Source organism: Marmota flaviventris, chromosome 7, assembly GCF_047511675.1.
Source record: "Marmota flaviventris isolate mMarFla1 chromosome 7, mMarFla1.hap1, whole genome shotgun sequence".
Lineage (NCBI taxonomy): Eukaryota > Metazoa > Chordata > Mammalia > Rodentia > Sciuridae > Marmota > Marmota flaviventris.
This window is the reverse complement of record NC_092504.1, coordinates 143,928,854-143,942,501: the sequence shown is the minus strand read 5'-3', so window position 1 is coordinate 143,942,501 and position 13,648 is coordinate 143,928,854. Positions and strand designations below refer to the sequence as shown.

The 13,648-nt window shown below is 44.1% G+C and overlaps 1 protein-coding gene across 1 annotated transcript in view; it reads right to left on the bottom strand.

The window, feature by feature from the left end:
• The window catches only part of Prdm5 (PR/SET domain 5), a 132,572-nt gene that overhangs the window by 81,968 nt on the left and 36,956 nt on the right, over positions 1-13,648 (bottom strand). Inside the window, exons 4-6 of the mRNA XM_071614873.1 lie at positions 4,829-5,003; positions 1,665-1,845; positions 184-305 (exon numbers count right to left, since the gene is read on the bottom strand). Coding sequence (XP_071470974.1) covers positions 184-305; positions 1,665-1,845; positions 4,829-5,003 — 478 coding nt within the window. The remainder of the gene's footprint in view (positions 1-183; positions 306-1,664; positions 1,846-4,828; positions 5,004-13,648) is intronic.

Below are 13,648 nucleotides of genomic sequence, written 5' to 3'. Positions count from 1 at the left end.
GCTTTGTGGGTCTAATTACCAGGCACAAGCAGACCTGAGCTTAGTGACAGGAAAATAACAAATGCCACTGAGATCAACTTGAAAGGAGGAGCTTTCAGTGAAAGAAAAACTGTGCATCTGTGCAAGGCGGGAAGAGTCTCCCAAAGTGAGGCGGAGCGGAGTGCGGCTTCCCCAGCTGCTCACCAGCATGGACATTTTCCTGGTGTCTTTTCAGGGCGTCTTTGCTCTTCAGTCTCTTCCCACAGCTGTTAGCCCTGCACACGAACCTGGCATCCCCACGGCACATCTCCTGGTGCTGCTCAGAGCTACAAGACAACCAGCAAGGGGACAAGCAACCATGAGTGCACAGCATGACACGTAGCCATCATCCCAGGCCTTTGCCACACATCTCACGAGAGTTTTGGGGTCATTTCATGCATTATCTAAGCAGGGGAGAAAGAAGGCTTAAATTCTTCGATTTAACTAGCGTAATACTGAGTCCCTGAGAAGCAAGGGATTGCACATGCAAAATGACCCAAATTGTGTAACAGCCAGCTGGTAACTCAGATGAAACCTCAGTGCTGAACTGAAGAAGGGCAGACAGAGCACTGGGAACTGGGCGAGGCCTTCCAGGCTGCTGCCCACTGTGCGCTCAAGAGCACTAGAGGAAGAGAGAGGGACTATGACCTCAAGGGTAAGAGGCCCACCATGAGGAAAGCCACGGTAGCGATTCCTGGCTCCTCTGTCCTCTTTTTCAATCTGCACTAGCACCTTGTTTCAATAGGCTCCAGCTCAGCACAGGTATCTCTGGGGGACCAGGGAACACTGTCCTATAAGGCTGACTGGACTGCAGTGTTACCAGGATGTACCCAGGCCCTGGCTTGACTGTTCCTTAAGAAACTGCAACAGAATCTCTAAATGCTTAACCTCCTGGTATCATAAACATTTTGGTTTCTTAAACATTTACTAAGTTTAAGTCAAACATTTTATTCTCAAATTTTATTAGCAAAAATGGATGCATCTAATGCACAGAAATGGTCTCAATACGAAATGGCATATTTTAGAATCTTACTTTAACAAAACCAAAAAAAGGAATGTTTAACCTTTGTTAACGATTTCTTACCAATGCTTACTTAAATATGAGTTTATAGGTTTCATGATCCCGTGAAAGACAAGGATCACTTTCATGCTATTAACATACATTGCTAAAATAATAAAGAGTTCACAGTAAGTAGCTCAGAGCAGGGGATCATTTAACTTTATCACATTCTCACATTCTGGATCTATTTGTCTCTAGATTATCCTCCAAGACTGCTCTTGAACAAACAGTGCTTTCCAAAACCTCGGTGTATTCCTCACACTCTGAAATCTGCACTCCTTGAACTCTCAGCTGGTTCCAGAGGGGACATGAGTGGAGCTGACTGAGACTTGCTGTGCCACCTCAAGCCCTGGCTCCATCATGAATATCTGGATGTCAGCTAGTGAACCATGCAGCTCAATTAACAAGGCCAAGTCATTAAGTGGACAAATACAATCTATACCAGCAATGCTTACTTCAACTTCACAATCCAAACATGTAAAAAATAACATGCTACACTCAGAAAAGACGTTGGTGCCTGCCACTGTGGGACCCCACCCCTCCACGAGTCAGGTCAGACACAGCAGATGCTCTGTGGTGTACGCACTGTCTTTGCAAGGCCTGCTGGACTGGGAATTTCTTCCCACAGATCTTGCACTTGAATTCCTTCTCCTCGGTGGGCCTCTGGTGCAGCATCTGGAGGTGCTCAGCAAGAATCTCCGCACTGGGGAAGCTGGACTCACACTGTGGGCAGGCGAAGTCCTCTGTGCAGCCAAGGGGATCTGCGCCTTGACAAGGAGTGCATTAGTGAGGCCAAAGTTCAGAGCAAGAGCTGCAAGCTTGTGCACCCGCTTTGAAATCAAATTAACTATGTATAACATGAACTCTTTTATGTCTATGAACATTAAGTGTAAACATAACAGGAAGTATTACTGGAGAGAAATACATTCTTTCTAAAATAATTTACTTGTGTTTCACCAAATTAATTCAAATTCAAATTGAATTTTTAATTTACCCTTTGATGCTAACTGTCCAGATCAGAGCCTTCAACTACAAAATCCTCCCTGAACTAGGCCACCCGTGGCTCACTTTTGGCTTCACAAGGACAAGTGCAGTGGAGGCAAACTGTGCTGAAGCACAAGGGGGTGACACTCAGGTGGAAAGACTGCCACCAGGGCATAGGAGCAGAAGGACCTGCAGGGCTCTGCCCAAGTCCCTCAGTGTGCCATGTAACTCCACCTTTCGAATACCAGACTCAGAAAATGTAAGGAAAATAAAAACGACCAATGATCCCATCCAGAAGAGACCACGGCTCCCCTGGGGCTCCAGGGCCAAGGGTCTTCGTGCATGTGTATCTCATACACAGCAGAAGAACAGCTATGCTACTGTCATACTTCACAGGAAATGGTAGAGGCTTTTCCAACATCTTCTCAGGCCAGGTATGTTTTTTAACCCTAAGGTAGCAAATTCATTTAACCCAACTCTCCACTGTCAGATGTCAGGGCTTCTTGTTTCTCTTGCTGAGATTTTGCTTTTTTTTTTTTTTTTTTTTTTTTGCTTTTATAAGTGAGTCACTAAGAATTACAAAATGAAAATAGCAACAAAAAGTAATACCTGGTTCACACATTTAAAAAATCTTTTATTAATATATTTACTTTATTTATTTTTATATGGTGCTGAGGATCAAACCCAGTGCCTCACATGTTGAAGGCAAGTGCTCTACTGCTGAGCTATAACCTCAGCCCCTTAAAAAAATCTTTTTAAGTATCTGCTAATTCTTATTACAAAGATGACAACTAATATTTTGATAACAGCAAAAGTCAGGGCATTAAAACAGAAGTAGGATAAGTTATTTTTAACTTAAAATAACATATACAATAATAAGCCCTAGGGCAAAGGAGAAAAAAAAATAAAATAATACAGCCCCAGTGGCTGCTCTGAAAAGCCATCTTTGCACTGTTCTTGGGTCCAGCTCCCTGCTCACCACAACCAATGCATACTCTGGCGGCTTTACTGCCAAAGTCCCTGAACTCAGTTTCCTTTTTAACCCACTGCATCAGATCACCATCAGGCCCCACCATGTCAGACATAGCGTGGACATTAGCTCCAAGATCACCACCAAGGACTTAAAGGAGAAGAAGAAAGTTGTGAAGGAGGCAGAAAATGAAAGAGACGCCCCAGCTAATGGGAATGCTAATGAGGAAAATGGGGAGCAGGAGGCTAACAATGACGTAGATGAAGATGAGGAAGAGGAGGAAGGTGATGATGAGGAAGAGGATGGAGATGAAGATCAGGAGGCTGAGGCAGCTACAGGCAAATGGGGAGCTGATAATGATACTGATACCAAGAAGCAGAAGATATCCAGATGAGGATGACCAGACAGCAAAAACGGAAAATTAAATGAAAAATAAGAGACCACCATGACATATTCACCCTCCACTTCCTGTCTCCAAATGTAAATGTGGTCACCTTTGAGTAGAGAGGCCCAGTACCTGTCCACTGTAGGCAGTGCCACCCACAGATGACACCTGCTCTTCACCACCCAACCAAAACCACAATATAAATTTGCAACAAGGCAGGAAAAAAAGAACCAAACCTTCCAAGGCTCTGCTTATTTTCTTAAAAGTAATTTTAAAAAGAAAAATTTGTATTTTTAATCTACATTTTATATTTTTGTGCATATTGTTAGGGATCAGCCATTTTTCATGATCTCAGATGACCAAAATAGCCTTCGGAGCATTTTCTGTCCTACTTCTTTCTGACTTGTGGTGTGACCATGTTCATTTATGATCTCAAAGGAGGAAAAAAAACTCGTAAAAAAAAGTGAAAACAACAACAAAAAATCTTAATTCTGAGCATTCGAGTAACTTTTTTTGTGAATTTACTTCAGCTCTACTGTAAGTAGTTGGTTTGGAAATCATGGTTTAAAAGGCCAAAGATAAAAATGTTTCTTTTTTCTTTTTTTGTCTATGAAGTTACTGGGTTTTTTGGTTTTGTTTTGTTTTTTGCCTGTTTGATGTATGTGTGAAACTATGTTGTCCAAAAATAAACTGGAATTTTATTGTAATCAAAAAAAAATTGCTGTCACTCCAAATCCAAACAGCTTAAGGCATATTTGAAAAACATCATAGACCGAGCTTGCCATTACCTACCTCCTGAATAGTCACATAAACCACAGAAGCACACACTGGCACTGGGGGCAGCGCTCATGCCTCTGGCCAGCAACACAGGCACAAACAGGAACCTCCAGGAAAGCAGCTCAGGAAGCCTACCTGGCGTCAAGCTAGGACAAACACTAGTCCTGCTGGCTTCTACATCACAGCAGAAAGAGACCTCCAAAAGTTCCAGATTCCCAAAGTATCCCAAACTAGAGCAAAGCCCAGTGAGCAAAGCACACCTCACCTCTGCATTCACCTTCCCCCAAGGTGTAGAAGAGAAGAAAACTTTCCAAGAGCCAGCTCTGAGGCAGGTGAGAGGCAGCACCAGGGCAAGGGTGCGAAGATCCCACTGCATGTCACCCCAGCTCACAAGAGACAGGGTGAGACATAGGGACTCCCTGGCAGCCCTGGACCTTGGCCATCCCACAGGCACATCTGTCACCTCCCCCAACCCCTTTTCCTACATAAAAGATGAGCACACAGACGATGCCTTCTGAGAGAGCTTTTGACAAAAACTTTTCATCAACACCCTATTATAATAAGACTACAACTCAAACAGCTCAAACCCTTCTTCTACAACTTCTGTTCTCTCAGATCACCAGGGATGTGATACCTTTCCTGCCAGCTGATGACTGGCCTTTAGAATCTTCTGCTGCTGCTTCTCTGATCACCGTCACAATCTGGTGCTCTTCCTCCTCCGCCTCCAGGTCACTGTCTAAGTAGCCAATCAGAAGCTCTGTGTCTGTCTCTATATCTTCCACTGCCAAATAGAAGATGTTCTCTCCTTCCTGAAACAAAGTTTTTTAAAAATGAAGATGACAATTAAGAAACTGTTTTAAGATATACTGAGTTCCATGTGCCCACCAAAAGATACCATTTCATTTTTTATATCCTCAGCTGATCTAGACACTAAAAATGGAAAGTGACAATGTTCATTCATCTGGCAAATAATATACAAATATATATTATGTAAATATAGTGAATTTATGTCTAAAGTGAAATAAGGAAAATGATACATATTTTTGAAGAAAATTTTGCAACATTAACTGGTCTTCTGCGGAGGTCCATAAAAGCAATTTGACAGAAGAGTGCCATTTACAAACCCAGACAAATAGCAGAAATCTTACCAATGATTTCATTATGATTAACATTAAATACAAAACTGGAACAGGAAAAAAATTTTTGAAGTTCCTATCCAAACCAGAGGAATGGTAAACAAATTATTTTCTTGAAAGAATATTCAAAATGCAGGACCAAAAATAGCAGGAAAAATAGATCTTTAGGGGGTTTGAGGGGACAACTGAGCTGTCATGTGCACCCCACCACATCAACCTTCCCAAACCTCACTGAAATAAAAAAGAGTAAACAATTCCACCATCAACATACAAAAGAATACTTTAGAAAATTCCAGAAGATAGCAATCAGACAGTTGACACCATTGATAACTAATACAGAGGAAACCCCAGCCAGTAACAGACACGGAAGAGCAACGCTGCAGAACCTTCCTAAAGAAACCCAGAGAAACACCACAATTGGAATCGACTGGTACAAAATGTCACTCCAGGCCAGGGCCATCACCAGGGAAGCGAGAACAGGGCTACTTAGCTGGCTATGCCAGGAGGAAGTGCCAGGATGCCTCTTTACAGAGCTGAGCAAATGTTCCCAGTTTGGCTGCTGAGGACAACAGAAGCAGAGCACAGCCTGAATTTTTTGAGCCTTCATGGTGGGCAAAGAAAGGAAAGATCGAGAAAATAAGCTCCACTCAGGAAACTCAATGAGGCACAGGAAAACACCTGCCTGACTTCAATGTATGAAGGAGGAGGAACAGCAGGACATGGAGCAGAAGCAGGAGGCAGAGGGGAAGGGAGCAAAGGAAGAGCACAGGAAGAGTATGTGTAAGGAATGAACAGGCGCAGGTGCAGCTGGATCCTGAGCAGACCAAACCTGGGGCCTCCAGCTGCTCATACACCATCACTCCACGGAAGGGAGAGGAGCTTGTCTACCTCTGATGTTGACCTAGTTTGGATTTTTTTTTTTAAAATATCTCTTTAACAAGGAGAGATTACTTTGTAATTTCAACAGAAAAAAATTAAAATTCCATGGAAGAGACAGAAATGATGACTATATGCATCCAAAATTATGGAAAGGAGGCTTCATTCAAAGGTTCAAAACACTGAAAGAAATCTACCCATTAGATACAGTTAATTAAAGAGTGTTCGTGTAATATCAGGAACATCTTGGAAGTTTCTGAATTCTCTGCATCCAGAAACACACAAGTTATTTCTAATTAACAACATTAAATTAACTTCTATATAATTGTTACTCATGATGCAACAAAAATAAGCAAAAAGCATAGACTTTCGGCAAAAGATCTCTTAAAATTAAATCAGAAGTGGACTCCCCAGGGGTTGGAGAACACTGGCTGAGGGGGTTCCTCAAAGCATCTAAGAACTCACCCAGTAAAGACCTCAGCTGAGTTATAAATCTTAGTGCTTATCTGATCAATATCCAAGAAGTTGACTGAAACCTCTTTCTAGAGAGCACAGTGGTCGTTAATCTTGTGATGGCTTTCAAAATATGAAGATTTTAATTTTGAAACATGATAAGACTATATTTGAAAGGAAAGCAAGGAACCAGGAAACAGGAAAGCAAGAAGTGAAAGATGGAGACCAGACAGAGATACACACAAGAGAGTTTATTTGTCAGAGGTGACAAATAAAGGCCATCTCTCCATAGTGGAGAGAGGCAACACAGGCTTGGGTTCTGGGGCTTTTATGGGGTTAGGCTCAGGAATTAGAGCTGGGTGGGTCCTACAGTGGGTGATTAAGTTTGGGGTTGGTCTGCCCTTTGGTGAGAAAGAATACAGCAGCCAAGGTTTGAGGGCATGGCAATACACCTTTGGGCAGGAAAACAGTGGCCGCCCAGATGCAAAGCAAGGAAATTACAATATTTTTTTAAAATATTTATATTTTAGTTGGGCACAATATCTTTATTTATTTATTGTTATGTGGTGCTGAGGATGAACCCAGGGCCTCGCACTTGCTAGGCAAGCGCTCTACCACCGAGCCACAACCCCAGCCCAAGGACCTTACAATATTAAACTGTAGTCTGAAGACAGCACGTTGATCAGGGTGCTCTGTAATGAAGCACCATTTTAATACCCCAGCCAAGCCAACAATGGGAGTGAGTGGCACCACCGCTCTGAGACCAGCCCCCTGCCCGCTGGGTCACCACAGGAAGAGACATAGCCACAACCCAGTGGCTTCCACCTGTGCATTAACAGGGGTGTCCTTCCACTGGAAGGCCCTACCACTGTCCACCGGGGCCAAGGGGCCTGGTAGGAAAAAGCAAGGTATTCTTAGGCCCCTTGAGGGACTGGGGCCTATGGGAGGAAGTGAGGTCATTGTGGGTCTGCCCTTGAAGGCAACACTGGAACCCCAGACCTTTTCAATCTCTTTTCTTCAGGCCACCATGGAGTCAGCCGAGTTGCTCCAACCTGTACTCCCACCATAGACACAAAAGCAACAAAGCCAGACAAACACACACTGACACCACTGAAAGCATAAGCAAATACAAACCTTTCCTCCTTATGACAGAATTGCAAGTATTTTGCCACAGTAGTTCAAAGCTAACTAACACACCTACACTGCACTCACTTTTACTGTGCCCACAGTTCCTACAACTTTCCATTATATCCTCCTCCTTCTAACCCTCTGACTCTCAGACCCCAGCACTCCCTAATTTCTGGAGTCCCATGGAACTATTTTTGCCATGTGTGGGCTCATCCCAGGCCCAATCAGAAAGGATCCAAACAGGGCTTATGTGCTCTGTGACTCAAATCAGCTCCCTCTTGTCACTAGCCTGGCTACAACATTGTGCTCCATAGCCAATAGCCACTTTAATCCATTTGCCCCATCATCCCAGATATGGAACACCTGCAAATACTTAAACATAAAATTTTAATACCAAGAAGAATAACTATATCGTAATTATTATAATATTTTAATTAACATAATAATATATAAGCTGTAGATGATCTCCGACCAATTTTGATGAGCCTGTGCCAATTTCTTTGAAGTGTTCACAGACATGAAAACCAGGAACCTAACAGTTCACACTCTGATCCTGACACTCATTCCTGGGTGACCCACCCATCACTTCCATTCCTGGCTTACTCCCCTGAACAGGCCCCTGCACAGCAGCATCACTGCTGTTTGGGCCTCAGGACCAGCTGCCTCCCTGGGACTCCACGGGGTGGGGGGCAACATCCCACGTAAGGTTCTGCCTCAGGACACAGCTGATTTCATGAAAACACAAAGCTCTTTGCCATTCTGCTCTGCTCTGCTCAAAAGCAACATTCCTCAGTTACTGGTTTTTACAGAATTATAATTTGAATATGCCATACAATGAGTGATTTTATGATTGTTATTCATCTTTGCATGACTGCCCATACTTTTGAATTCTTTTTCTTTTCATTTCTTTTGGTGGCACTGGGGATTGAACTCAGGGCAATTAACCACTGCCACGTCCCCAGTCCTTTTCATTTGGAGACAGGGTCTCACTCAGTCGCTGAGGATGGCTTTGAACTCACCATCCTCCTCTCTCAGCTTCCCGAGTCACTGGGATTGTAGGTGTGCACCACCGTACCCAGCTTGAGTTTTCCATATTTGTAAGTATCCTTTCATTTTGCTCTATTTTATTTTCATTTGCACATCCTCTCTGGCTAATTATTTCTACTCTTAGTTGTTTGTAATATCAAAACTTTGCAACAGTCTACATGTCCAACGAGAAAATTAAAGGTTTGACAATTGGTTTCAAACGATTTATCAAACATCATATTTTGTTTTTGTTTATTTAACTAATTTTGTTAATTTATATATGACAGCGGAATGCATTACAATTCACATTACACATATTTTCATATCTCTGGATGTATACAAAGTATATTCACACCAATTTGTGCCTTCATACATGTACTTTGGATAATAATGTCCATCACATTCAACCATCATTCCTAACCCCAATGCCCCCTCCCTTCCCCTCTCACCCCTCTACCCTATCTAGAGTTTGTCTATTCCTCCCATGCTCCCTCTCCCTAACTCGCTATGAATTAGCCTCCTTATATGAGAGAAAACATTCAGCATTTGTTTTTTGGGGATTGGCTAACTTCACTTAGCATTATTTTCTCTAACTCCGTCCATTTACTACTTGCAAATGCCATAATTTCATTTTCTTTTATTGCTGAGTAATATTCTATTGTGTATATATGCCACATTTTTATCCATTTATCTATTGAAGGGCATCTATATTGGTTCCACTGTTTAGCTATTATGAATTGTGCTGCTATAAACACTGATGTGGCTGTGTCCCTATAATATGCTATTTTTAAGTCCTTTGGGTATAGAACAATGAGAAGGATAGCTGGGTCAAATGGTGGTTCCATTCCCAATTTTCCAAGATATCTCCACCCTGCTTTCCAGATTGACTGCATCAATTTGCAGTCCCACCAGCAGTGTATGAATGTACCTTTTCCCCACATCCTCGCCAACACTTACTATTATTTATATTCATAATGGCTGCCATTCTGACAGGAGTGAGATGAAATCTTAGAGTGGTTTTGATTTGCATTTCTCTAATTGCTAGCAATGATGAACATTTTTTCATATATTTGTAGATTGATTGTATATCATCTTCCAGGAAGTGTCTGTTCAGGTACTTGGTCCATTTATTGACCTGGTTTTTTGTTTGTTTGTTTGTTTTTTTGGTGTTTAACTTTTTTAGTTCTTTATATACCCTAGAGATTAGTGCTCTAACTGATATGTGAGGGGTAAAGATTTGCTCCCAAGATGTAGGCTCTCTATTCACCTCACAGATTGTTTCTTTTGCTGAGAAGAAACTTTTTAGTTTGAGTCCATCCATTTATTGATTCTTGATTTTAATTCTTATGCCAAAGGAGTCTTATTAAGGAAGTTGGGGCCTAATCCCACATGATGGAGATTAAGGCCTACTTTTCTTCTATTAGATGCAGGGTCTCTGATTTTATTCCTAAGTCTTGATCCATTTTGAGTTTTGTGCATAGTGAGAGATAGGGATTTAATTTCATTTTGTTGCGTATGGATTTCCAGTTTTCCCAGCACCATTTGTTGAAGAGGCTATCCTTTCTCCAATGTGTATTTTTGGCATTTTTGTCTAATATAAGATAATTGTAATTTTTGGATTAGTCTCTGTGTCCTCTATTCTGTACTATTGGTCTACCAGGCTGTTTTGGTGACAATACCATGCTGTTTTTGTTACTATTGCTCTGTAGAATAGTTTAAGGTCTGGTATTGCGATGCCATCTGCTTCACTCTTCCTGCTAAGGATTGCTTTAGCTATTCTGGGTCTAAATGTCCAATAATACAAGCTGGAGAAAGTTAAAGGTTTGACAATTGGTTTTGAAAGATTTATCAAACATCATATTTTGGAAAAAATATATATGTGTCTGTGTGTGTGTGTGTATATATATATATATATATATATATATATATACACACACACACATATACACACCCTCAAAAAAAGATATAGACAAAGGTATTAGTAGGCTTGCTTCTCTTGGAGAAACTGCAATATTTTGTAGTTGTCTTCTGCTAGAGTATATTTTACAATGTTTCTAGAAAAAGAGAAGAGTAGACAATAAATGAGCTCCTCACTTTCCTTTCAGGAGGGACTCTGTGGTTTCTGGGAGGAGAGGCATGTAAGTCCCACCTAATCAAAAATCAGACCTACACCAACCTGCTTGGCTCTGACTCTGAAATTTTGCTATTATTAACTTCAAGAGTTCTGTTACCTCCACCATATTTTCAACCTTTTATCCACTAGCTGAAATGGGGCAAGAGGAGTCAGAGGAACAAGAGCCACAGAGGGATGCTGCCTGAGCTCACCTTATCTGCAAGGACAGCAGTGCCATGTCTTGCCATGAACTGAGGAAGGGAATTTGGAATCTGACAAGGTCATGGAACACGATATAAATAATTTTAATCTATGTTTTTAAAATGAGAGTTTGGCAATTCTTCGGCAGTTTCCAAACTGTGTAATACCAACTTTAGAAACATGAAATACTTTTAAAATCTAAATTTACTCCTTCAATATTCTTTCAACTCTTAAGGTTGAGAGAGTGCACAGCAGAGTCAGATTCCCAGGTTCCCCTCCCACCCTGGCTGCACAGACCCAGGCAAGTCACTTAGAACCTCCTGCGTTCAATTCTTTGAAGACAATGACAATCATGACTCTCCTGGCAGGGTCCCAGTGATGCAAGGAAAATGAACACAGGACAGCTTCTATACCTTGAGATGTTTCTAAAAATACCTATTTTCCCTGCTAATAAACCCCAACCTGAATAAAAATAATGAACCAATAAGTAGTAAAATCCTTCTATATGCAGCCACAAGCAGCATGAGTTTGGAACCAAACTAGGACCAGCTGCTTGCATTTTTATTGTTTTGCTTTGTTTTGAACTAATAGATAAAACTCTGTGTTTCCTGTGTCCAAAGTGACACTCGGACACGGACACACACACCCACACCCCGTGGGCCAGCTGCACACAGCCCTCACAATGCGCTGCCCCGGAGCTGGCTCCTTCAGGAACACTGCTGTCACCACCAACCCCAGGCTGCCCACGCCTGGGGAGTGCCTGCGGGCACACAGCTCGCCCAGGCAGACTTGCCAGTCACTAAAGTGGTGTTTCATGTCACTACTGAGGACAATCGCTTGACAGTTCACCTACTGATATTTGGCAGATGGATTGGAGAAACCTGCAGGAATACAGACCGTGCGTGATAAGCGGCAGGCGTGGGTCCCGCCGCTGTCCAGGAGCGCGGCGCCCCCGGCGCAGCAGGGTCTCAGCCGGGACCGCCCTCCGCTCAGACCCACGTGTGACTTCCACCCCGCAATACGGAAACGCCACGTGCCACAGAGCAGACCCCGCCTCACTGCCACTTGGCAAAGCAGAGGAAGGGGACCAACAGTGTGGCAGACCCGCTCTGCAGGGAGGGGTGGGCGCTGAGCGGCACCTGCAGTCCACAGCGCCCGGCGCCTCGCCCCGGCCGTCCACAGGCCGCCTGGGCCGCGCCCCCGCCACGCTCCCCGGCACACCCTCTCCATCACGGCCTTCCGTCCAGCCCCACGCTCCCCCTCACCTCCCTGCGTCACGCCCTTCCGTCCAGCCCCCCCCCCCCCCGCTCCCCCTCACTTCCCTGCGTCACGCCCTTCCGTCACCCCCTCCCCGTCACCCCTACCCCACGCTCCCCGTCACGTCCCCCCACACTCCCCGTCACCCCTACCCCACGCTCCCGGTCACGTCCTGTCACGTCCCCCCCACGCTCCCCGTCACCCCTACCCCACGCTCCCCGGCACGTCCTGTCACGTCCCCCCCCCACACACACACACACACGCTCCCCGTCACCCCTACCCCACGCTCCCGGTCACGTCCTGTCACGTCCCCCCCACGCTCCCCGTCACCCCTACCCCACGCTCCCCGGCACGTCCTGTCACGTCCCCCCCCCACACACACACACACACACACGCTCCCCGTCACCCCTACCCCACGCTCCCGGTCACGTCCTGTCACGTCCCCCCCACGCTCCCCGTCACCCCTACCCCACGCTCCCCGGCACGTCCTGTCACGTCCCCCCCCCACACACACACACACACGCTCCCCGTCACCCCTACCCCACGCTCCCCGTCACCCCTACCCCACGCTCCCGGTCACCCCTACCCCACGCTCCCCGTCACCCCTACCCCACGCTCCCGGTCACGTCCTGTCACGTCCCCCCCCCCCCCCCACACACACACACACACACACGCTCCCGGGGCCAAGCTGCCTTTCAGTTAGGCTGGTGAAGGACAGCAGAGGCCCAGGAAGGCCACGCCAGGAAATGTGTCCCTAGGAACCTGACAGGTAACCCTCCACCTCTGAAATTTCCAGACAATTCAGAGTTTTATTTATTTCTAAATAGCATGATTCAGTAACTTTAACTGAATAGCATTAACTAGATAATTGTCTGTCAAAAAAAATTTAAGAGAATACCAAACACTAAATCAAATGATTTTTTTAAATACCACGTGTACATTTTTTTTTCCTTTAGTGAAACAAAATTAACACTTAAAGAGAATCACCCACATCTTACAGAGCTTAAGCATACTTTGGGTTCGTTTTAAGCTGCATCTTTCATATTTAGGTTTTTCTCTCACAGTTGGAAACTTTCCAGAAGCATGAACATACAGTTCGACTGATTGTTCAGGAAAGTGTGCAAGTGGGAGGAATTGTTTGCTTACAGGATACTTTTTCTGCAATTCATACACTCAAATCATCATTTCCAAAACAAATTTTCCTAAATCAAATAAATTGCAAAACTAGAAACATGATCGCATCTCCAAGAAGGAGCTGCGATCC